Source organism: Hyla sarda, chromosome 6 (genome assembly GCF_029499605.1).
Source record: "Hyla sarda isolate aHylSar1 chromosome 6, aHylSar1.hap1, whole genome shotgun sequence".
NCBI classification, from domain to species: domain Eukaryota; kingdom Metazoa; phylum Chordata; class Amphibia; order Anura; family Hylidae; genus Hyla; species Hyla sarda.
The window spans coordinates 185,013,860-185,039,690 of record NC_079194.1 but is presented as its reverse complement, the minus strand read 5'-3'; the positions used below and the strand labels follow the sequence as shown (position 1 = coordinate 185,039,690).

At 42.3% G+C, this 25,831-nt stretch overlaps 1 protein-coding gene across 1 annotated transcript; it reads right to left on the bottom strand.

Annotated features, from left to right (window-relative positions):
- Positions 1-495: 495 nt before the first annotated feature.
- Positions 496-8,444, bottom strand: PABPN1L (PABPN1 like, cytoplasmic). Its single transcript, XM_056526050.1, has 7 exons — positions 7,886-8,444; positions 4,582-4,684; positions 4,434-4,501; positions 3,174-3,280; positions 2,932-3,019; positions 1,419-1,543; positions 496-1,032 (listed from the first exon to the last, which is right to left on the bottom strand). Exons 1-7 carry the CDS (start codon positions 7,961-7,963, stop codon positions 993-995), a joined length of 609 nt encoding a protein of 202 aa, XP_056382025.1. The 5' UTR covers positions 7,964-8,444; the 3' UTR covers positions 496-992.
- Positions 8,445-25,831: the final 17,387 nt, after the last annotated feature.

The window sequence follows — 25,831 nt, the reverse complement described above, 5'->3', positions numbered from 1 at the left end:
CTGTTCTCAGTAGCCGGGGGCCACCGCTAATAGCCAACATGGCTATTAACCCTTTAGATCGCCGCTGTCAAAGCTTTGATACAGCATCTAAATGGACATGTGTATGCTCCCTGGTGGGCTAGATCGCCCCCCCGCAGCGCGATCGCGGGCGGGCGATCCACTGTGGAGGTAGCCGGAGGGCTTACCTCTGCTTCCCTGCTCTCCATGGCTCTGTCATTGATAGAGCCTGGCTGGACCAGGCTCTATCAATGGATCGCAGATAAATGGAGTTCAATAGATGAACTCTATTCATCTGTCTGAGGAATCTAATGATTCCTAAAAGACTAATAAAGTGTATAAACAAAATAAAAATAAAGTTTTAATAAAAGTGTAAAAGACATTGTTTTTTAGACAGAATCTGAATATATCGCGATGTATCGTCACCTAAACGGTATTGCGATATATCGAATCGCCACACTGGTATCGCGAATCGAATCGCCAAATTCTTGGCGATTCACACCCCTATAGTCTACAGAACTAATACACCTATTCAGTAGCTCAGCCTCCTCGTGATCCCCAATGACAACCTCACTATTATTATTTAGGGGTCATACCTGTTCTGACCTTGTTTTTTGCATTTAAACATTTAAAGAAAGTTTTGGGATTTGTAAATGGAATTGTGTTGTATGGAAGAATAAATGTACTGTGCGCATCACTGAACATGTCCCCCCACATTGTTCTTTCCAATATATGGGAGAACTAAAGAATACCACTTTTCCAGAGAAGACTCTTGACCAACAACTCTATACCAAAGCAACATACATTTATTTATCCATATGAGAAATAACTTACAACATCAGAAATTGAGATGTATCCAAACTACATGCAGAGAATTAATGTTCCCTTGATGGTTTAGCACTATATGTGTATAATTACACAGGAATAGTTTTCCAGTGTATTTGCTGACAACGGGCAGATGTAATTGTAGAATTTCCAGCAACAATACCAAGGGTTCAGTATAGATTATTCCACTGGCCTGTTCTTCCACGACCTCTAGGGAGAGAATACATTGACGATCAGAGGAAGACAAATCTAAGCATGAAAAATACCTGCTTACTCCATTTATGTAAGGCTTATAGGACAGATGTGTATTACTGGGGCACCCTAACAGCTAATCTAGTAGATGCACCTTACAAAACATGACATGCAGACTAAAGTGAATAGGTCAGAGCTGCAACAACTCACTTCCTGTAGTCAATGGTGGTGCTATGTCTGGGTCATGGCATATACATATCACAGAGATGAGTCAGTGAACTGAATTCACCATCTATTAGCCAACAGAGAACAACCACAGCTCGAACAGGCCAGCCACAAATACACGTACATTTCAGCATCAGGCACTTTGCCGTATTTAGTTTCATGTAAACTAGCACACTGACCTGTGTGGACGACTTCTGGACCTCTGACCCCTCTGAAAGTTTCCCCTCTGCCCTCGGGGTCTTCCACGGAACCCTCCCCTATCTGTAGTGCTAATTCCAGGCATGTTTGTCCTCTTTGGTAGAACCTAAAAGGGGCAGAATTCAAGCCATGGTAGGACCCACAATTAAATGGGGCTTGATACATAAAGAAATCCAAGAGCAGAAACGGATACCTTTAAAGAGGTTATCAAACATTTGCAAAAGTTCATATCCTGCTGGGGCCAGGGATAGAAAATAAAACCCTTATACTTAACTAGCCCCAATCCCCCACAGATTTAATTCAACTTCGTCCATTTCACCGATCTTCTGTCTACTTCCTGCTTTCCAAATGAGTGCTTGTTGCAGGAACTACCCTCTCAGTCAATCTCGGTAGCAAGAAGGAAACAGCAGATCAGGAGACCTAATAGAGGAATGAAAGCTTCAGTGCACCAGGGCTAGGTTAGTATATAGTGTTTTTTCAGTTTTTTCCTAGCCCCAGCAGAAAATACATTTTTGCAAAATGGCAGATTTAAAAAAGGAGTTGTCCAGTCTAAAAAAAAAAAAAAAAAAACACCTTACTCCCTACTTGAAGGATAGAGGATACGTGTCAGATCGCAGGGGGTCCACCCACCTAAACCCCCGGCTCTATCATAGAGATGCAAGGAGAGGGTGTGTCAGACACAGATTTGTGCTGTGGTCGACTGGGCAGGAGGGGGGGGGGTTGTGTGTGTGTGTGTGTGTGTGTTATAGACTGGACTACTTTAATTCAGCACTTCTGTACAAATAAACTAATGTGTGCACACTCCCTTAAAAAAATTGAAATATGCCTGACTTTTCAAAGTTTTTCTTTTTTTTTTTTTTTTTTTTTTTTTTTTTTACCACCAGGTCAGCAAAGTAGTATGTGACTTTAGCCCTCTCTACTGTGCCGAATGCCTGAAAGAATTCAGAGGCAACTGATAGAGATATATGTCTCTATCTATATCTCTATCTATCTCGTGCCAATGAAATGGGACTTGTTTAAAGGGGTTATCCAGGAAAAAAAAAAACTATTCTTTTTATATATCAACTGGCTCCAGAAAGTTAAAACAGATTTGTAAATTACTTCTATTAAAAAAATCTTAATCCTTTCAGTACTTATGAGCTTCTGAAGTTGAGTTGTTCTTTTCTGTCTAAGTGCTCTCTGATGACATGTATCTTGGGTACTGCCCAGTTTAGAAGCAAATACCCATAGCAAACCTCTTCTACAATGTGCAGTTCCCGAGATAGACAGAGATGTCAGCAGAGAGCACTGTTGCCAGACAGATAAGAACACCAACTTCAGCAGCTGATAATTATTGAAAGGATGATTTTTTTAATAGAAGTAATTTACAAATCTGTTTAACTTTCTGGAGCCAGTTGATATAAAAAATAAAGTTTTTTTTTCCTGGAATACCCCTTTAACATATATTAGAAATTATATGTGCTATATTGACAGTTGTAAAGTCTAGAACCTCACCTTAATAGTTCGTCCTCGAAATACAGTTTCATCCTTTGCTATGGCAGCCTCCACTGAGCACTTTTCTGCAAATTCTATGTATGCATATCTAGGATATAGAATGTTATGACCCACTCATCATAATTATGCACGCAGACAAATCAATGCATATACCAATTCATAAAAAATTTGCTATTTACATCATAGCAAGTGTGACCCTAAATTCTTACTTAAAATGGAAATACTGCACAGTCTTTGCTTACCCTTTGGGATGGCCAGAATATTTGTCGCACAAAATTGTAATCCGGTTTATAGATCCACAACTGCTGAAATGAGATTCTAAATCCTGGGCTGTGCCTCCGTAATCGACCTGATATATTAAAAAAGATAGACTTTACTATCTTGAAAATGACCATATATACCAAAAATGTAAAAACTTTGGTTCAGGCACTATAACTAGCAGTAGAAATTAGCTAAAGGGTGCAGATTACCAGGTGATTAGTTTATCAGATTAGACCATTTAACCTGCTGATATGGGCTAATAGGGCCACGCTACAGCATGTATTATGGTACTTTTATTATTTGTCCCTGATGCACCGTTATTCTGTAAAGTGTTTATAATGAAAATTAGGGCATTGCGTTCCCCCTAGGTGCACTGATTCACCCTCCCGCTTCTGTAACAACGCATCCTCTGCAGTAACGCAACCCATGAAGTTGTGTGTCTGTGAGTTACGTCACTGCAAAGAATGAATACAGAAGGGTGCAGTCTGATCGGTGCACTAGGGGTAAAGGAACGCCCCTAGTGTTCAGAACACTTGTGTATATACAAATTCATTTTACAGAATAACAGGACTTTAAATGTGCTAAAGGGTACCACGCTCTATTAGCACATTTCAACAGGTTAGGATGGTATATCCCAGTGTTTCTCAAGCGCGGTCCTCAGGTCCCCCAACAGGTCATGTTTTCTGGAATTCCTTAGTCTTTCACAGATTATATAATTGTGGTGATGCCTGATTCACTGACCAAAATTATATCACCTGTGAAAGACTAAGTAAATCCAGAAAACATGACCGGTTGGGGCTACTTGAGGACCGCACTTGAGATACACTGGTCTATTCTACTGAGTTAATTTTTTAATAAGAACATTACTTCCATAGGTAGTCATGGAGAAGCAACTGGTGATGCTGGTCAAAAAATTAATAAATGGGATCCAACAGTTGAAATCTAACTTTTAGATCCTTAATTACCCCCAGTGGGAGATTTTGGTTGACTGTCGAGCAGTGTCCATAACAAATATTGGGTGGATTTGGCAAAAAATGCCTGGATAAGCCAACAAAAGTTTACAGCTTATGGCAGACTAACGATGAATTCATTCAATTTTAGGCTAGCTTTGACACCAGGTTACATTAAGGAGGTTGTGTCTAGCAGAGTACTGTACATAAAATTAATATAGAATGTACCTTGGGAAGAAATACAATGGAGATAAGTACTTATTAGTGCAGCCACGTTTGTTAAGTACTTACATTTCCTACATACACAGAACGTTTGTCAGCTTCTCTCTTCTCTTCTGCACTCAGAGGACGAGGAGGACCTGAGAAATGAAGGGAAAAAACAACACCTGTTGGTCTTTGTACCAGATGTTTAGTAATACTGGTAGATTAGAATACATACCGGCTTTAGGATCCTCAGCTGACTTCTCCTCCTCAGTCAGTCCCTTTAGGCGCTCCGTCTCCTCTTCCATTTCTCGTACCCGCATCCTTATAGCTTTCAATTCCTGGAGGATACAGGGATGACCAAGTGTTTACCCGTAGGGGGAATTTTATCATCTGTTTCTAATATACACTGTATTATGCATACAAAGAGTGCCCAGAATGTAAGATCCTACGCATTAGATATAGAACTACCAAAGAAAAATAGGCGTATATAGATCAAAAAGTATAACATTTTATTAAACATATATGCATCAAAAGGACATACATTTAAAATCACTAAAATACATAACAGACAAATCTGCAAGGATGCAGAGTAGGAGGTCTGCTGGATATATAACTATATAAATCTAGGCTGAACAAACATGCAGCATATCCTATGTAAGCTATATACCCTACAATACTGCAGTTAGAAATAGAGATAATACATACAATACAGTAATAAGGGTATACAAGTATCACCTAGTGGGAGCACAGTAGAACCTCCAACACCATCCAACATTTCGCTATGTTTGCTTCTTCCGGGGCGTAGCGCCCCGGAAGAAGCAAACATAGCGAAACGTTGGGTGGTGTTGGAGGTCCTACTGTGCTCCTTGTATACCCTTATCACTGTATTGTATGTATTATCTCTATTTCTAACTGCAGTATTGTAGGGTATATAGCTTACATAGGATATGCTGCATGTTTGTTCAGCCTAGATTTATATAGTTATATATCTAATACATACTATGTAGCATGTGTTTGTAGTAGCTGTTGGATTATGCAGATGCAGAATAAAAAATATAAAAAATGCACACGCTATTTGGTAAGTTTTGCTAAAGCAATTTACAGTGAATCTTTACACTATTGGTGCTGAGAAAAGGTTCACAAAAATAGAATTTTTTTTATTGAGCATAAATTGAAAAATAGTGCTATACTGAGCAAAGCACACCACCCCTTGACCTTACACAAATACTTTTAGGATTCGCACAGCATACATAAGCTAAAACCTAGTGTAGAGGCATTCATTGTCACAGACTAAGCTAACGCAACGCAAATGACTAATTCCCCCCATAATAACAAACAGTCCCTTCAATAACTGAATTATTGATATACTACTCAGCCATTTCTGTAGCCTACATAGAGCTTTGAAGGGGTTCTCCGGTGCTTAGACATCTTATCCCCTATCCAAAAGGATAGGGGATAAGATGCCTGATCGCGGGAGTCCCGCCGCTGGGGACCACTGGGATCTTGCACGCAGCACCCCATTTGTAATCAGTCCCCGGAGCGTGTTCGCTCTGGGTCCGATTACCGACGACCACAGCCTCCGCCCCCGTGTGACGTCACGCCCCGCCCCTCAATGCAAGCCTATAGGAGGGGGCGTGACAGCTATCACGCCCATTCCCGTAGGCTTGCATTGAGGGGCGGAGCGTGACGTCACACAGGGGCGGAGGCGTGACGTCACACGCCGCCGGCCTTGTGGTCATCGGTAATCAGACCCGGAGCGAACACGCTCCGGGGACTGATTACAAACGGGGTGCCGCGTGCAAGATCCCAGGGATCCCCAGCACCGGAGAACCCCTTTAAGCTGGGGATGCATGGTGGTTTTGGTACTGAATGAGTGCAATTTCCCACACAACTATTGTAGGGTCTGATTTGAGTGCATTGAAATCTGTGAATGAAATGTCACATCCTTAAAGCGTTTGGGGGAGATTTATCAAAACCTGTGTATAGGAAGAGTGGTGCAGTTGCCCATAGCAACCAAATTACTGCTTTCATTTTGAAAAATGCATGTAAATTTAAAGAGGCAACCTGATTAGTTGATATTGGCAACTGCATCACTTAATTTGCAACCAAAATGTAACAGGTTTTGGTTTTCCTTAACTTTTCTATATAAAGCACATCATGTATAGTAATGCGGCCTTAATGTTACAACCAAATTGGCTGTGTAGTTCTAGCCTTATGAAGAGCAGCAGCATGCCAGGCCACCGCTTCATACAACAGCCAGACCCCACCAACATTATTGGTTAGAATACCGCTTTAGTCAACATACATACAGGAACAATAAGTCTCTCAATGTATGCACAATTTCTTTCATATATAACAAAAATCAATAGAGCCCAATGTGCCTTACTAACTTCTAACCGGATCCATCAGTTTGATGTCAAGATTAGTGCTGCAGGCTGGGATGATGTCTTAGATCCGCAATGTCATGAAGCTAGGTTCCTGGGATATCACTCTCTATTAGGGTGCGTGCACACAATCGTACCTCACAGCGAGTTACCTGCTGCAAATTACGCTATCATTTACTTCAACGGGTCCGCCATTAATCTGCAAATCTTACACTATTGCGAACCTTCAGCGGAGCCATTGAAGTGAGTGGTAGCATAACTTGTAGTGAATTTCCAGCAAAGGTTATACTGTTGAAGTCAATGGGTAGGAAAATCTGTAGCAAAATATGCACATGTAATGGCTAGGTTCACACTCCTGAAGCTCAGGGAGGAAAAATTCCATCCAGAGCTTCCAAGTGTGGCCATTGCTGTCCACAACGATGGCAATGTCTGCAGAGCTGATTCATCATAAAAAAAATTTTAAAAATTCTTTTGGTGGTGGTATTTCATTGGTGGAATATATCACTCGAAATTCTGTAGTGTGAACCTAGCCTTAGGGAACGTTTACACGTGCAGAATTTACAGCGAGTTTCTCACTGCAGGTTTGAGCCGCACTGGGTTTTTCATAGCGGAATTTCCACAGCATATTACATTGAAGTCAATGCAGAAAATCCTGCATGGAAAACCTGTAATGTGAAACTTGCTGTAGATCCTTCTCTTGTGAATGTATCCTGAGGATAAGGTCACACGTGCATATTTTGCTGCAGATTTTTACCTATTGATATCAAAGGGTAGGAAAATCAGCATCAAAATACGCATGTATGACTGTACCTACAGAGTCCATTGGGCGGATTTTGTGCATGTTTTCCATTGACTTAGCAGATATTCTGCTGACTCATTGAAGTAAATAGCAAAATTCTCTGCGGAAAATCTGCACAAAATCCTCTGGTGTGAACAAACCCTTAGACTGGATAAAAATTTTGAAATAAGCCAAGTGCTAACCATCCAACAAAGTTAAATAGCTGACTTAGCTATGCACATAAAGAGGTTAACCAGACACCGTCTGACTGTTCAGCCCCATGGGTTGATCCAATGACCTATACTTTATTTACAGTACTGCCATAAAGGAATAGCAGCGCATGCTGGCAAAGTTACATTTACAACACTCCAACTTACAGGATCATCATAGTCGCAGTCTTCATGGTGGTTGATTTCACCACACCCTGGCTCCACTTCTGAATCCTTCCCAGACATTTCCCACGTTACATGCCAGTCAAAAGGCAACTGGCTGTGGTTACCCCACACCTTACTACTGTAGCCAAGGCCTGAAAAACACAGGAGAAACACCTATACACCTCACTTCTAGCAGTACTAGGGTGGTTTCACACAACATTGGCCCAGATTTATCAGTCACCAATCACAAAGCAGCTTTCAGTTCTCAATTGCTGTGATTGGTTACTATCAGCAAATCAGACTGTCAGACAGGTTGATACCTCTGGGCCACCATGTTTTTCAGAAAAAAAAAAAATGCTGTGTGTAGATGTTAGCTGGGATTCAATATAAAATGCTGTATCTGCCAGTTTTGTGCGTGCTTGGGGTATTTATGGCATTTTTTGCTCCCACAGACATCCATAGGTGGATGGGTGTTTTTTTGCATTTGTTCCACAGGTTATACAATAAAAAAAAAAAAATCCTCAAATCACATGACTTGTAAGAAGAAAAAAAAAAACACTGCACTATGGAGGACAAAAAAAAATTCCCTTTTTTTTCAGGGCAAAAATGGCTTTGCAACACATGTGAAAGAAGCCGTATAGAGATAAGAGGGAGTGGTATTTTATAGGCAGAAAGTTGATTAGATACATACGTGGGATACACAGTTAATTGGTTACATAGATAAGACACTTACAATACACAATGGTTGACACCCATTCTTAACACTTCCCATGCGTTTTTACAATGTGATGATGTGTTTGTAGGGATAATCACATTATTGGAACAACAGGAAAGCATCCAGAAGCCTGAGCCCAGAGTTACTTACCTGCTTGTATCATCCCACTCACAGCAGAGTTCCTGCAGGATGCTGCATGTCTACAGGGAGGAGACAATGGCCACCCTCATATTGCACACATTCAGCCCACCCTTTCAAGACCAGGAGAAGGACTAACACTCAGCACACTGAACCAAAATACTCCCTGTCAGCAGTGCTAGGGTTAATTACACATGTGCAGATACAATTAGGGAGGTGACCAGAGGTCTGAATGCAAAGAGATGGTGGGATGGGAAATGTATCCAGTGCAATGGAGAGCTGGTGCTGTCGCCCATAGCACCGGAGAAGGTTATAGTATTTATTTAGCTAACTAAAATCATGGTTGGTTGCTATGAGCAACTTCTCTATTTTTGGAAGTTCCATACCTCACCCAGTGCATGTGTCTTTATCTGTACACAAGGCAATTACTAGGAAATACAGCAGCCTCATGTATAAGATCATGTGGCCACAGCAACCAGTCCGATCACTTAATTCATTTTCTAATGCTAGGTCAATACTGCGTATCCATCGGCTTCCGAACAGAGTCACCGGGTGCATAGCTCAGTGTTTCCCAACTAGTCTGTCTCCTGCTATTGCATAACTACAACTCCCAGCATGCTGGGAGTTGTAGTGCTGCAGAAGTTGGAGGCACCCTGGTTGGGAAACACTGGGATAGATCATAGGTCCAGAATGGAGTCACTATTGCTGTGCACCCCATTTATTATGTGTTTTAGGGTGTGTTCCCACCTGGCGTATACACAGCGTATTTCACGCTGCGCAAAATTTGCAGCAGCAGCGGGAAATACGCAGTGTATTCCTCGCTCACTATACACACAGGGCTTTCCGGTGTTAGCCCTATGCGTGTAGAGAGTTTTAGAGGAGGGGTCGTGTGCCGGCGTGACTGTGATACGCGGCTCCGCCTCCAAAACTCACTACACACATAGGGCTGCCGCCGGAAAGCCTGTGTGTACAGTGAGCGAGGAATATGCAGGGTATTTCCCGCTGCTGCCGCAAATTTTGCGCAGCGTGAAATACGCTGCGTATACGCCAGGTGGGAACGCACCCTTAGACACTTTCCCCTCAGTGTCCGACAAAGGGGTGTGGTTCAGGTTAAAAAGGGGGGTGGCTTTGGATGCGACACTGTGTGAAAAAAATTGCACAAGCCTTTGGTGCAAGATTCTAGTGCAGTTTAAAGGGTTACTCTGCGCCTAGACACAAAGGGTAGGGGATAAGATGTCTACTGGGGGTCCGGCCACTGGGACCTCCTGCAATCTTCGACGCGGCACCCCAGTCATCCGGTGCACTGAGCAAACTACCCTCCGTGCTGGATAACAGGCGACCACAGCCATCACGCCTCCTCTCTTCATATCTATGGAAAGAGGCATGACGGCTATGTACTAGCTGTCACGCCCCCTCCTATAGACATAAATGGAGGGGGCGCAGTGTGATGTTATAAACATGGAAGCTCCAAGCTTCTGTGTTCAGAACACCGCAGTGCCAGCCTGGAGATCCTTTGGATAGGGGATAAGATGTCTAGGGGCAGAGTACCCCTCTAAGCCAACTAATAGCTGGTCCTAATGTAAACTAGACAGTCTCAGGCTATGTGACCACTATGTTTTATGGCAATTTTTTTAGCCATAAGAAAAGCCCAAAAAAGTCTGTTTTACAGTTCAAAAATGGACACAAAAGCTGTATTTTTAAAGTTCTATTTAAAGGGAAACTGACACGCTGTTTACCCACACTTAACTTAATACATTGGCTGAATTATACACCCACCTTCCTTCCTCCTGCAGCAATACTGGCAATCTCTGGAGACAACCTCTGGATATAACGCTGAACATGTGCATTAAATTATTTTGGGTGACCATAGCAAGGATTGTTCTGAGTGGAACCTGTCCTGTGAAACCACTGTATGGTATAGTTTTTAGGGTCTTGCCAATCTTCTTATAGCCTAGGCTATGATTTTGTAGAACAACAATTCCTTTTTTTTTCAGTTCCTAAGAATGTTCTTTGCCATGAGGTGCCATGTTGACCGTCCAGTGACTAGTTTTAGATAGTGTGAGGGCGATAACACCAAATTTAAGTCACCTACTTGCCATTCGTACCTGAGACCTTGGAACACTATTGCGTCACTTGACCCAGGGAGGGAAAATGGCTAATTGCGCCCAATTTGGACATTCCTACTTAGGGGTGTACTCACTGTTGTTGACAAGGTTTAGATACTAATAGCTGTGTGTTGAGGTATTTTGAGGGGCACAACATTAAACACTGTTAGGGTGGGTTCACACTACGTTTTCTCCCATACGGGAGCGCATACAGCAGGGGGGAGCTAAAACCTCGCGCTCCCGTATGCCTTCGTATGCGCTCCCGTGTGTCATTCATTTCAATGAGCCGGCCGGAGTGAAACGTTCGGTCCGGTCGACTCATTTTTGCGCCGTATGCGCTTTTACGACCGGACCTCAAACCGTGGTTGACCACAGTTTTAATTCCGGTTGTAAAAGCGCATACAGCGCAAAAATGAGTCGGCCGGCTCATTGAAATGAATGACACACGGGAGCGCATACGAAGGCATACGGGAGCGCAAGGTTTTAGCTCCCCCCTGCCGTATGCGCTCCCGTATGGGAGAAAACGTAGTGTGAACCCACCCTTATACAGGTTGTGCACTCATTACTTTACATTGTAGCAGAGTGTCAGTTCTTCAGTGTTGTCACATGAAGAGATATAATAAAATATTAACAAAACTGTGAGGGATGGACTGACTTCTGTGAGATACTGTAACATATAGGAGCTCTCTTCAATCTTTACACATTTTGAGAAGATGTGTGATTATTGCGAGATGAAAATAGTCTGGTCCTCTGAAACGGTGATTCCCAATTTAGCCTCCCAGCTGAGGAAACATGTAGGTTTATGAAAATCAGGGGAGAAAGTAATTCTGCTGTATAAAAGAGAGAAACACTTCTAACTAGTTGTTAGGGCGTAGTGAGGGGTGTTTCTTTTACAAAACGGCGCATAAAGATTGGTAGTGGCCTGTATGAGTGGAGCATTTGAGGGGAAGGCAGGTTCAGGAGAGTAGAGGCAGGGCCGGCCTTAGGTGTTCAGGCGCCCTGTGCGAGCTAACCTTGTGCCCCCCCCCCCCCCCCCATTACCCCATAAACAAAGAGGAAAAAAATCTTTGTAACAACAAACACTGGGAGTTGTGGTTCATACACCAGTGTTTTCCAACCAGGGTGAATACAGATGTTGCATAACTACTACTCCCAGCATTCCCTGGTTGGGAAACACTGGCATACACACACATAACAGGGACTACAACTCCCAGCATGTGTCATTCAGGAGTCCCCCCCTCACATATAGAAATCATCCCCAGTATGATATTTATTCCCCTGCAGTCTATGTCTCCTTCACACACAGAAATCATCCCCAGCCCGTGCAGTGCAGTATGTCCTCCTTCACACATACAAGTCATTATGGAGGTGAGGAGCTGTGCACGTACGTCCTCTCTCCCATCCCCCTGCTCTGTGTTTTCCCTGTGCAAACTTGCAACCTCCCCGTGGTAAGTTAGGTCCTGTGGAGACAGAGCAGGGGGAGGGGAGGGAGCTGTGTACGTCCTCTCTCTCCCCCTGCTGTGTCTTGTTGTCTAATGCAGAGCTGGGTCCTCCAGGGGAAGATGAGGGGGCGTGGCTTAATTATCTAACGTAGACGTGCGACCTCTGGCTTTTGTATGGGTTGGAAAATCTGCGAACTGTGTCGGCCGCCCGGCGCCCCTGTTACTATGTCGCCCTGTGCGGCCGCACAGCTCACACACCCCAAAGGCCGGCCCTGAGTAGAGGTCGTCCAGGCTATAGAGCTAAAAGGAAGCCAAAGTCTATAGGGATCCAAATGAAGGGAGCTAGTGAGCCAGACATACTGGACCTCATTTACTATTGCAAACCCGACATATTTTGTTGGGTTATGCGCTAGATTCTGGCGCACTTCGCCAGAATGTGCGACAGAATGTGTGCCAGAATTGAAAAAAAAAAAACTTGCGACAAACTCTCCATTTTACTAAGAAAACCCAAAAAAGGGGCGGGGTCACATAAAAGGGACGTGTTCCCGCAATTTTCACAAAAAACTACATATTTACTAAGGTTTCCACAGAAAGTGGAAAATGTAGGGAAACCTTAGTAAATACAGTGGAAAAAAAATTTAGGGAATTAAAACCCACAAAGAAACCTACACAACACTCTTAGTAAATCATTGCCAATGTGTCTTTAAACAGAAATGAGTGATCCTTGGTCATGTTCTGGTTATAATTGTTTGCCAGTGAGTGATCCCTATACTGTGTGATGATCATACAGCTGGTGGTCTCTGTACATCAGGGGGTAAAGCGCAGCTGCAGTGAGTGATCCCTATATTGTGTGATGATCATACAGCTGGTGGTCTCTGTACATCAGGGGGTACAGCGCAGCTGCAGTGAGTGATCCCTATATTGTGTGATGATCATACAGCTGGTGGTCTCTGTACATCAGGGGGTACAGCGCAGCTGCAGTGAGTGATCTCTGCCATACTAGTTCCCTTTACCATATTGGTGCCCATATGCAATGAGTGATTACTGCTTCTGGTCCACGGCTGGCTTATATAAGACAAGAATAATTCTGTAATGTTTTTTTACTCTGACATGCATTCTTTATTATCATCCTTCTGGTGACATCATGTTTCCCTTGGCTGGTGTTCCCATGTTAGTAACCCTACTACCACTGTCTATGGGCGGGCCAGCGGGCTCATGCTTTACGTTGCCACTTCATTCTCACTAGTCAGTGTCAGCATGGGGCACTTCACCAGGTGCTGAACTTACTATGACATATTAAAAGTCTTCCTATGTCAGCAGAGCAGGACATTATGGGAGAGATTTATCCAGGGGTCAAGTCCTGGGGAAAAAAAGTGTGGGAACTCACGCTAGATTTCCACTTAAAGGGGTACTAGACATCTTATACCCTATCCAAAGGATAGGGGACAAGATGTCTGATCCTGGGGGTCCCGTCGCTGGGGACCCCCACGTTCTCCCTGCTGCTCCCGGTGTTCGTTTAGAGCGTTGGGTGCAGCAACAAAGACTCATGACGTCACAGTAATGCCCCCACAATGCAAGTCTATGGGAGGGGGCCCGTCAGGCCCCCTCCCATAGACTTGCATTGAGGGGGCATTACTGTGACATCACGAGCCTCAGCCCTGCATCACCAGTCATCTGGCACGGAGCGAAGTTCGCTCCGTGCACCGGATGTCTGGGGTGCCGCAGCCAAGACCCCCGCAGATCAGACATCTTATCCCCTATCCTATGGATAGGGGATAACATGTATAGGGGCGGAGCAACCCTTAAAGGGCTAGTCCTGCAGGACTTCTGCTAATGGGAACTGCGTTCCTGCTGTGGAAAAAGTGCAGGAACTCAGTTCCCATGAGTTCCTGCAGGACTTGAGCCCTGGATTTATCAAAACCTGTGCAGAGGAAAAGTTGATCTGATTGGTCACTTTAGGCAACTGGTCAACTTTTCCTGTCCACAGGTATTGACAAATCTTCCCCTATGTCCCTACTCATAGGGCAACGTAGCTCTCAGCACACAGAGTAAGTTTACTTATGGGTAGTCCCTGGCACGCTTCTTAGGTCTCTCCTTGGGTGTAAGTGTAGGTGTAAGCAGTCTTTTTATGCTCTGTATATTGCTATCAATCCTAATATAAGTTTTGTATTTTCCCAGATGTCCCAAAAGTCATCAATCCAGACACAAAAGAAGACTTTCATGCCAGCATCCCTTTCCTCCAGATGAGTCTGCAGAGGATCTGCACATTGCTTGTCTCCTGGTAGGAACGATGATTTCTCTTCTGAAGCTAAGCAGTTCTTTTCTTAGACTCACACACAATTTTCTAGGATATGCAACCAGCTAAGAAAAAAGCATTGATTCTTTTAAGGATTCTTCTGTTAATGACTCCTCCGAGTCTGCTGACAGTAGTCATTCGGATGATTCGGGCATGGGGGTCCCAGAGGACGCTACGTTTTTCACAAGGAGAATACTTCTAAGCTTCTTAAACCAGTCAAAGACTTTAGAATCTGGAAGAGATGTTCAGAATAAGTCAAACAAAGAAGCTTTATATTATTTTTTGCCATCTCAGAACAAAGCTTTTCCGAGCCATCCGCTGGTCAAATCATGGTTTTAAATGGACTGGAGCAAGCCAGACAAGAAATGATATGTACAACCTGGATATACGGGTGTTTTACAAGAGGGAACCTTGGGAGTGCCCTCCAAAAGTGGATTTAGAAGTTGCTAAATTATCCAGGAAATCTGTCTTTCCTTATGAGAATTAATCATTACTTAATTGCATTGGAAAAAAAAAATGACGCTTCAAAAAAGGCTTACACAGCCTCTACAGCTGAATTAGCACTAGAAGCCCCCACCCCCACCCAGTGGCCAGGTCCCTCCAGAGTCAGATTTCTAGGGATCTAGAAGACAGGATGGGGATAGCAAAACATTTAGGGCACATGCCCCAGGTAAAAGGATGAGTGCCCCAAATCTTTTGCCTAGTGCTTCTTGCTAGGCAATTTTAAGTGGGCATTGGCCTGTCACTGACGTGCTGTGTGGGATGCTCCCAGTCTGGAGGAGCGCAGCCAAGTAGGAGGACGTGCTGACTGGTGAGTAAACTTATGGGGACACTATGGCTGGCACTATTCTAGAGGAACTGTGTGCTCTGACCACAGCTCCTTCGGTTGGGGGACCCACTGCTAAGTATTTCCTGATCCCAGACCGGAGGAGCAGTGTTCAGATCAAGGGGCAGTACACAGGCATACTACCTACAGCCATATACAGTGGTCCCTCAAGTTACAATATTAATTGGTTCCAGGACGACCATTGTATGTTGAAACCATTGTATGCTGAGACTATAACTCTATGGAAACCTGGTAATTGGTTCTGAAGCCCCAAAATGTCATCCAAAAATAGGAAATGGTGAGGATTAAATAAAAATAAGTAGATAACTAATATAGATAAAGCAAATCCTTACATATAAAAGTAAGAAAGATCTGCTGGGAGCTGTAATCACTGTCTATGTAGAGGACGGGAGCTTCTTCAGGGTCCTGTACAGTACACGCAATGTCCTAAAAAAGTAACATTGAGCTGCCCTCACCTGGAGCAGCTATTACTGGTACAGGTAAAGAGCAGTACAGAACATGTAGTTATTTCCCTGAACTGTAGGGGGCGCTACCAGACAGCCAGTTAGTGCATGCACTTTAGGAATACAGGGGGTTTACCAGTGAAATGCCCATTCTGATTGGTCAGTTCTTCCAGCCATTGACATGTTTTGCAGATGTGGACTGTCTCTAGCATTGTATGTTGAGTCTGGTTTCAAGTTACAATGGTCCAGAAAAGACCATTGTATGTTGAAAATATTGTATGTTGAGGCCATTGTAAGTTGAGGGTTCACTGTACTGTACATGGCTGGAGGCAGTATGTCTGTGGGGGGAATACAGGGGCCTATAAATACATATGGAGGCATAGAGGGGCTGTAACTATGCTGTATATAGGGGCACAAAGGGGGGGCTAAAACTATATATAGGGGTACAGAGAAGGCCTAAAACTATATATGGGGGCTATAACTACATATGGGGGGGGGGCACAGAGGGGGCCTAAAACTATATTTGGGTACAAAGAGGGGGCCTACAACTATATATAACGGAACAGTGGGACCTAGAACTATATATGAGGGGACAGAGGGGGCCGACAACTATATATGAGGGCACAGAGGGCACCTAAACCTTATATGGGGGGCAACTATCCCATAGGGTATGAGGCATCCAGATCTCAGCACACTACAACTTACAGCATGGATGATGATTTGAGTCATTTATCTCAAGAAGGTTTTGCAGACTCTTTACTGTGCCAGAAAGCTGGGAACTAAAAAAGACTTAGACTATGTTTACACAGCAGAATATTTGGGGAATGCCAATATTTGCGGTCGCCTGCAGAACATGCCAGCACTAGGACTGCTCAGGAATGAGCCCGCCATATAGACAGGAATGGCTTTGCGAGCTGAATTGACATGTCATTTAATTCGATGGAGGCTGGAATCGGGATTTCCACAGCAGATGTTTCTGCCACTGAAATTCCGCTTTGTGCATGTGCAGCAGAATCCCATTGCATCCCATCTGAATTTTTTCACTGGATACCACTTATAAATTCTGTTATGTGAATATGGCCTTATGCTAGAATTTGGAATATCTTCCAGTCGACTCCTCATTTTCTTCTCCATTCTTCATTTTTTTTTCAGGAGGGTCTCAAGAAGGGTTTGAAGTTTAACAAGATATATTAACCCCTAAAGGACATGGTCCATTTTGGCCTTAAGGCCCTGGCCGATTTAAATTTTTGTGTTTTCGTTTTTTCCTTCTCTCCTTTTAAAATCCATAACTTTTATTTTTTCGCTTACAGACCCATATAAGGGCTTGTGTTTTGCAAGACCAATTGTACTTTGTGGGTGGAACTTTATAAGAAAACGGCAGTATTGCTACTTTTGGGGGGTTTGATTTTTATGCAGTGCACTTTATGGTAAAAATGATATATTATCTTAATTCTGTAGATCAATGCCATTAAAACAATACCCAATTTATGTCGTTTCTATTATTATACTACTGTAAAAAAAAAAAAAAAAAATTAACAAAATTTGTATGCATAAAATTGTCCTTTTCTGACCCCTATAACTTTTTTATTTGTTAGTATTAGGGGATATATGAGGGCTAATTTTTTGTGCCGTGATCTGTAGTTTTTATCTGTTGCATTCTTGCCTTGATGGGACTTTTTGATCCCTTTTTTTTTAAAACTTTTTTTCCCCCTGTTATATGATGTGATTAAAAATCTGCATTTTTGATGTTTGATATTTTTTATGTTTACGCCATTTACCGTGCATAAACATTATATTTTAATAGTTTGGACATTTACGCACACAAAAATACCAAATATGTATGTAATGTGTATGTAATGTATGTATGTAATTTCATTTTTTATTAGGGGAGGGGTTTTATATAATTTTAGGAATGTTTTTTATTTTTATTTTTTACACCTTTTAAGTCCCCAAAGGGGACTTTGATTTGGAATCATTAGATTGCATTCACTGTGTGAAATTCTGCTCCAGTTTTCAATGGGGTTCTACTGCACCATGCAGAAACATCTGCCGCAGAAATTCATATTCCGGCCTCCGCAGAAAGAATTGACAGGCTACATCAGTGAATCGGCGATCGGCAGCTGGAGGCCGATAAGGGGACCCTCCTCCAGCATTTTAACTCTCGGAACCCCTGCAAACACATTGTGGGGGTTCTGTGAGCCCCTCTGAGTTACCGAAGATGTTTCACTTTAGACACCGTGATCTGCATTGATCACAGCATCTAAAGGGTTAATTACCGTCATTGGCGGGATTGCCGCTGCCTGTCATTAGCAGTGAGTGTTAGGCTACTGATGATAGCCACTGGAATGGAAAAGGATTCAATGGCGCTGACCAGAACAGGCACATAAGATGAGGTATGAACGACTTATTTGATAAAACTCAACGCGGTTTCATCAGGCATTTGCCTGAAGCCCGATGAAACCACACAAGCGCGGTGAAACGCGTTGCATTTTATCAAATAAATCGTTCTTACCTCATCTTATGTACTTGTCCTGGTCAGCGCTGTTGAATCCTTTGCCATCCCATGAAGTCGCTGCATGAAATTGATAATTTGTCTGGGAAGGCTGCAGACTGGACTTTTAATCTCATTCACGCTGACCATTGTTGTCCACAAAACCACCTATGGTAAGAGCCCCTCACCTACTGTGTGGATTGCCTGATGGTGGTTTTACACTATGGAGCGCTCTTCTGTTTTGTTTTAACTCATATTAGCCGTCAGTCACTTTTCTGAAGCGAGCGCAACTCCTGCGCTCGCTTCGAACCTGCTTAAGGATTCAGGGCGTACAGGTATGCCCTTGGTCCTTAAGAACCAGTACCTGTACGCCCTTCGTCTTTAACAGGTTAATCTATGTGAGAGAAAAACTGGAGAGATTTTTGCTCTGGTAATGTGAAAACTGATCTATGATTGGTTGTTGTTAGAGATGAGCGACCTTACAGTAAATTCGATTCGTCACGAACTTCTCGGCTCGGCAGTTGATGACTTATTTAGCGTAAATTAGTTCAGCCTTCAGGTGCTCCGGTGGGCTGCAAAAGGTGGATACAATCCTAGGAAAGAGTCTCCTAGGACTGTATCCACCTTTTCCAGCCCACCGGAGCACCTGAAAGCTGAACTCATTTATGCAGGAAAAGTCATCAACTGCAGAGCCGAGAAGTTCGTGACGAATCGAATTTACTGTAAGTTCGCTCATCTCTACTTGTTGTGGGCAAAATCCCTCCAGTTTTACACAAATTAATAGATCTGGGTATAAGGCTCTATTCACACAGCAGAATTTCCAAGTGGAAAAATTCTGCTCAGAAATTCTGCTGCAGTTTTCAATGGGGTTCTGCTGCACCATCCACAAGGCAGAATTTCTGTGCCGGAAACATCTGCCGCAGAAATTCATATTCCGGCCTCCGCAGAAAGCATTGACATGACTGGGTTCACCAGAGACCACAGCCTCCAAACTTCACTGTACAGGGCTGCTTGTAGCAAAATATGCTGTGTATTTCTTGCTGCCGGGCAGATTTCTTACAGCGTAAAATATGCAGTAGACATGTGCAATTCGGTTCGGCACGAATGTCTAAATTAACGAATTTTACCGTTTTCGTGCATTCGGACCCATCCGAATGCACGAAAACATATTTTGAACATTCCCGAATAGCCACGATAATACGAATAGCAAAGTAACGAATACATTCGTTATTTCCCGACCTGTAAATAACGAATGCATTCGTTATCCATAAACGACGTGAAGAATTAATTCTGATAACAAAGTTAATAAAAAGGATACAGATAGTTTGATTTTTCAGATACATTCGGTATTCGGGTACATTCGGTAAATCTTTTTATTCTTTTTTGGACTTTAGCGATCCTAAAAAGTTATGGAGATACCTTTTTTATTAAAATTTCGTAGGGTATCATAAAAAAATCATAATAAAAAAGATACAGTGGTGATGGAAAAAATTGTATCTAATGAAATGTATGATTTTTATTATGAAATGTTTATTCATTTTTAAACAGGGATCAATTTATGTGAGCGGGTAAAGCACTAAAAATGTAGCCGACAATAGCAAAAATGTAGTGTGTGCGTGTTTTTCACTTTTTTTTTTTTTTTTAAACATTTTTTAGGTAGTACTACTACTCCCAGCATGGAACACACTCTTCCATGATGGGAGTAGTAGTTACCTGTACTAATTGACAGATCGCTGGGGTCCCTTGCGATCCTCTTGTATAGATGCGCCGGCTGCTCTTCTATGGTCCCCTGCACTCACGTATATATACACATATTCATATTTCCCGCAGAGCTCTGATTGGCCAGATGGTTCCAGCCAATCACAGCTCTCTGTGAGAAATAGGAATATGTGTATATATACGGCCGTGCAGGGGACCATAGGAGAGCAGCCGCCGCATTCATACATTATACTGGAGGATCGCAGCGGGTGTCAGGAGTGATACCGGCAGTGATCTTCCCTTTACTACAAGTACTACCACTCCCAACATGGAGTACACTCTGCTCCATGCTGGGAACTGTAGTACCTGTATTAATAGACCGATTGCAGCGGGTGTCAGAAGTTACACTCGCTGCCATATGTCTATTAATGCAGGTACTACAGCTCCCAGCATGGAGCAGAGTGTACTCCATGTTGGGAGTGGTAGTACTTGTAGTAAGGGACAGATCCCAGGGATGTCACTCCTCCTGACACCCCCTGCGATCGTCCTTATGTGAATGTCGGGATCAGCTGTTCTCAGGGCTACAGAGCCGGGAGAACAGCTGACGCTGAGCCGTAGGTATACATCGTATATCTACTGCCCAGCAAGAACTTACAGTGAGCCTGCAATGTGTATATACAGTATACACATTGCTGGCTCACTTAACCCCTTGCTGAGCTGTGCGCTATGCGCAAGCCCAGCAAGGGAAGAGTTAACTTACACTGCTGGACAGTGTAGGTTAACCCTTTGGGCGGTATACACTTTATACAGCTATCTATAGATAGCTGTATACAGTGTATACAGAAGACGAAGTCCAGCTTACTTCCCTCGAGTCCCGGGCCGGGTTCGTGTAGCTCCGCCCCCTAGTGATGACGTCATTAGGGGGGCGGAACTACAGAAGGGAACAAGACTAGTTAATCTGAAGCTCTGTTCACATTGTATGTTTTGTATAATGTGAACAGACCCTTCTGGCAGTGTCTACCCAGACAGGGAGACTCCAGCTGTTGCTAAACTACAACTCCCAGCATGCCCAGACAGCCAAAGGCTGTCTGGGCATGCTGGGAGTTGTAGTTTTGCACCAATTGGTGGCTCCCTGTTTGGGTAGACATTGCATCATGGGTGCTCTCCCCAGCGGACTGCGCCAAAAATGTCATAACCAATTTTTGGTGTTTTTTTCTTCTCGTTTCAGATCCGTGTATGCAGAGGATTACTGCGGATTCGATGGATTACGGCGGATTATTTATTTTTTCCTTTAATAAAATGGTTAACGAGGGCTGTGGGGGAGAGTTTTTTTAAATAAAATAATTTTTCCAATGTGTTGTGTTTTTTTTTTTTTTTTTATTGAATTTTCAGGGTTAGTAGTGGAAGCTGTCTTATTGACGGAATCCATTACTAGGCCAGGGCTTAGTGCTAGCCCCAAAAACAGCTAGCGCTAACCCCCAATTATTACCCCGGTACCCACCGCCACAGGGGTGCCGGGAAGAGCCGGTACCAACAGGCCCGGAGCGTCAAAATGGCGCTCCTGGGCCTAGGCGGTAACAGGCTGGCGTTATTTAGGCTGGGGAGGGCCAGTAACAATGGTCCTCGCCCACCCTGGTAACGTCAGGCTGTTGCTGTTTGGTTGGTATTGTGCTGAGAATGAAAATACGGGGAACCCTATGCGTTTTTTTTTTAAATTTTTTTATTTACATTAATAGACATATGGCAGCGAGTGTAACTTCTGACACCCGCTGCGATCTGTCTATTAATACAGGTACTACAGCTCCCAGCATTGAGCAGAGTGTACTCCATGTTGGGAGTGGTAGTACTTGTAGTAAAGGGAAGATCACTGCGGGTATCACTCCTGACACCCGCTGCGATCCTCCAGTATAATGTATGAATGCGGCGCCGCTCTACTATGGTCTCCTGCACGGCCGTATATATACACATATTCCTATCTCTCACAGAGAGCTGTGATTGGCTGGAACCATCTGGCCAATCACAGCTCTGCGGGAAATATGAATATGTGTATATATACGTGAGTGCAGGGGACCATAGAAGAGCAGCCGGCGCATCTATACATTATACAAGAGGATCGCAAGGGACCCCAGCGATCTGTCAATTAGTACAGGTAACTACTACTCCCATCATGGAAGAGTGTGTTCCATGCTGGGAGTAGTAGTACTACCTAAAAAATGTTTTTTAAAAAAAAGTGAAAAACACACACACTACATTTTTATTATTGTCGGCTTCATTTTTTGTGCTTTACCCGCTCACATAAATTGATCCCTGTTTAAAAATGAATGAACATTTCATAATAAAAATGATACATTTCATTAGATACAATTTTTTCCATCACCACTGTATCTTTTTTATTATGATTTTTTTATGATACCCTGCAAAATTTTAATAAAAAAGGTATCTCCATAACTTTTTAGGATCGCTAAAGTCCAAAAAAAGACTAAAAAGATTTATCGAATGTACCCGAATACCGAATGTATCCGAAAAAAACAACACGAATAACCGAATACCGAATGTATCCGAAAAATCTAAACCGAACATATTGCCGAACCGAATTTTTTTTCCAAAACGAAAAAACGAAACGAAATTAAACGAAAATTTTTCTAGTGCACAAGTCTAATATGCAGTGTATGTGACCTTACCCTTAATATATAGAGAAAGGGTCTTTTATCTACAGAAACTGTAGCAGTATGTGATAACTTTCATACATTGTATGTTTATAGAACTTTTACACAAAACAACCGAGTCTCCATATTAAAGTTTCCTTTATGACACATATACTGATCACAGAACAGACATTGATCTGAATGAATGATTACAGCTGTCACAGATCAGACATACAACACATTGAGATACCAGCATGCAAAGATACGCAGCTCTGTGTCTGCCAGGGCCACACCGGCCCAGCCTTTTCCATCAAGAATGTATGTCCCCCGTTCTCTGTGCATCCTGCCTTGCAGCATCTTGCTTGGTGCCACTTCCTCTTGTAGCAACAGTCCCTTACGTAATACCAAAACCCTAACCCTTGTGGGAACAGCATTAGATTGCTTGTAAACATTGCCTCCATGAAGGGTATAAAAGGCAAGATTGAAGTGTTTCTACCTCCCTCCCCACTGGGTATCTACAGAAATGTTTATTATACAGGACCCGATTAAGCTTATGCAACTTTTAGTCTGATTTCACACACTTTTTTGTAAAACAAAAAAACAAAAAAAAACATGTTTTTCTTGTTTTTTTTCAACTGCTTTTTGCAGCCACATGTTACACCAAAGTCTATAGTGAAATATAAAACATGCTTCATACGACGCATTTACTTGGTGGCATTTTTTTTCAGTAGGTTTTATTTTCCCATGGCTTCTCTACGGGGATTGAGAGATGCATGAATAAAAAATGCCACCAAAAAGCCACACAAAAAATGACATAAAAAAATATAATCGTATGAAGGAGCCCTTTAAAGTAATTATCATACTGAACATAAATAAACATGTGACTGTAAAAAACTAATGAGATGGGGAATTTACCAAAAGCGCCAGGTTGCGTCATTTTAAACAGTGATCTCGGCACATGTCATCACACATATTAATTACAGTACAAGTGATCAGGGTCTCATAGCCAGGTAACCTGGGTAGTTGCAGGAGGCCATGTGCAATTTATATATGTAATAGATTTTTTTAAAATATATTTTTCATGTATTTTTATCTTTCCAATTGTATTTTTTCTCCCATCAGGTGATACCGGTGGTGCTTGGAATATTTAGGTGTCAACTAGTAGTTTGACGCTCTTGTTCTACCTACAGGACATATCAGGTATTACAATTTATTATTCAAATAAAAGTGCTTACAGGTAAAGTACATGATAACTCTGCAAGCAACGAGAATACTCTAGTTGAAGGTGGGTTCACCTTGTTTTACTGTTTAGTTTTTTTACATAAATAGGTTTTTTATGCTCCTGCTGTGTGAGCTGTGTTTTTTCTTCATTATAGATACAGAAATAACGGTATTTTAACTTTAATATTTGTTCCATTGATTGGATTGTTAAACAAAAAAAACAAAGCTTAATTATTCTATATTAAAAGGTTCTGAAACATTCTAATATACTGTGTATTCTATCGCTTCAATATCTCAGATGGATGTCAGTAAGCGGAAACATTCTTGTTTATGTCCATAAGGCTGAAAACCTCTACTGCCTAAAATTTGATAGAAAAGTGGTCTTTTTTAGAGGGTTGGTCTTCTCAAAAGTGTCACTATGCATAATGTATGGTGAACTGAAAATCTGTCAAACTTAAAGGGGTACTCCACTGCCCCAGTGTTCAGAACATTTGGTTCCAAAAGCCCATTTAGTCCCGCCACGCCCCCTCAATGCAAGTCTATGGGAGGGGGCGTACGCCCCCTCCCATAGACTCGTATTGAGGTGGCGTGGTCGTGACATCACGAACACGCACCGAGCTTTGGGAACTAAATGGTCTGAAAGCTGGGGCAGTGGAGTACCCCTTTAATCTGGTCTGGATAATGGGATGATCTTCTCAAAGAAGTGGTCTTTTGGAAAGCTTACTATTCTAGAGGTATTCCAGTGAAAAACTATTTTTTTCAAATCAACTTGATCTGGAAAGTTAAACAGATTTGTAAATAACTTTTATTAAAAATCTTAATCCTTCCAGTACTTATCAGCTGCTGAAGTTGAATTGTTCTTTTCTGTCTGACCACAGTGCTCTCTGCTAACACCTCTGTCTGTCTCAGGAACTGTCCAGAGTAGGAGCAAATCCCCATAGCAAACCTCTCCTGCTCTGGACAGTTCCTGAGACAGACAGAGGCGTTAGCAGAGAGCACTGTGGTCAGACAGAAAAGAACAACTCAACTTCAGCAGCTGATAAGTACTGGAAGGATTAAGATTTTTTTTTAAAGAAGTACTTCACAAATCTGTTTAATTTAGAAAAAAATATATTGCTTTTCACTGTAATACCCCTTTAAGGGTCTATTCACACTGCAGAATTTCCACTTGTGGAATTCCAGCTCAAATTAAAGCCAATAGACTTCTATGGGATTCCACACTTCCATTCACACTTCTGAATTTCCGCTTGCGTGAGTGCAGAATCCCATAGAAGTCTATGGGCTTTAATTTGAGGCGGAATTCCACAAGCGACAATCTGCTATGTGAATAGACCCAAAGAGCATACTGTTCTATGATTAAATTTAATATATTACTGGTATTCAGTAAGCTCCTAAAGCCCCTTTTAGCATCAGGTAAATGCAGCTAGAATGTTATCATTTTATATGGTCTATGCAGGGGAATAGAAGTACTATATAAAAAAATAGAGCTCTGAATACTGTAAAAAATAATAATAATAAATATATATATATATATATATATATATCTCCTGTTGCTATATATATATATATATATATATATATATATAAATAAAGGGAATGAGCATGCAATTTTGGACATGATGTTAAAGGTGACACGATTAAGACAGGTTTCTAGCTCAGAGTGTGAACAAAATGGTTTCCATTCACTAACCGCCAGCAGAGATCTTGACTTGAGCAAAAGTAAAAAAGTACTATAATATAAAAAGGTTCCATAACTTTTCGTACATAATAATTAAGCTTTATTTACAAACATCCATAAAATCTATTTAAAGATGCCTTTGGCAGTGAAAGGAAGATTAAACAGAAAACACAGTGATAAAATAACTTAGAACAGAACAATTACAACATGACCCACATTTTTCGATTTGG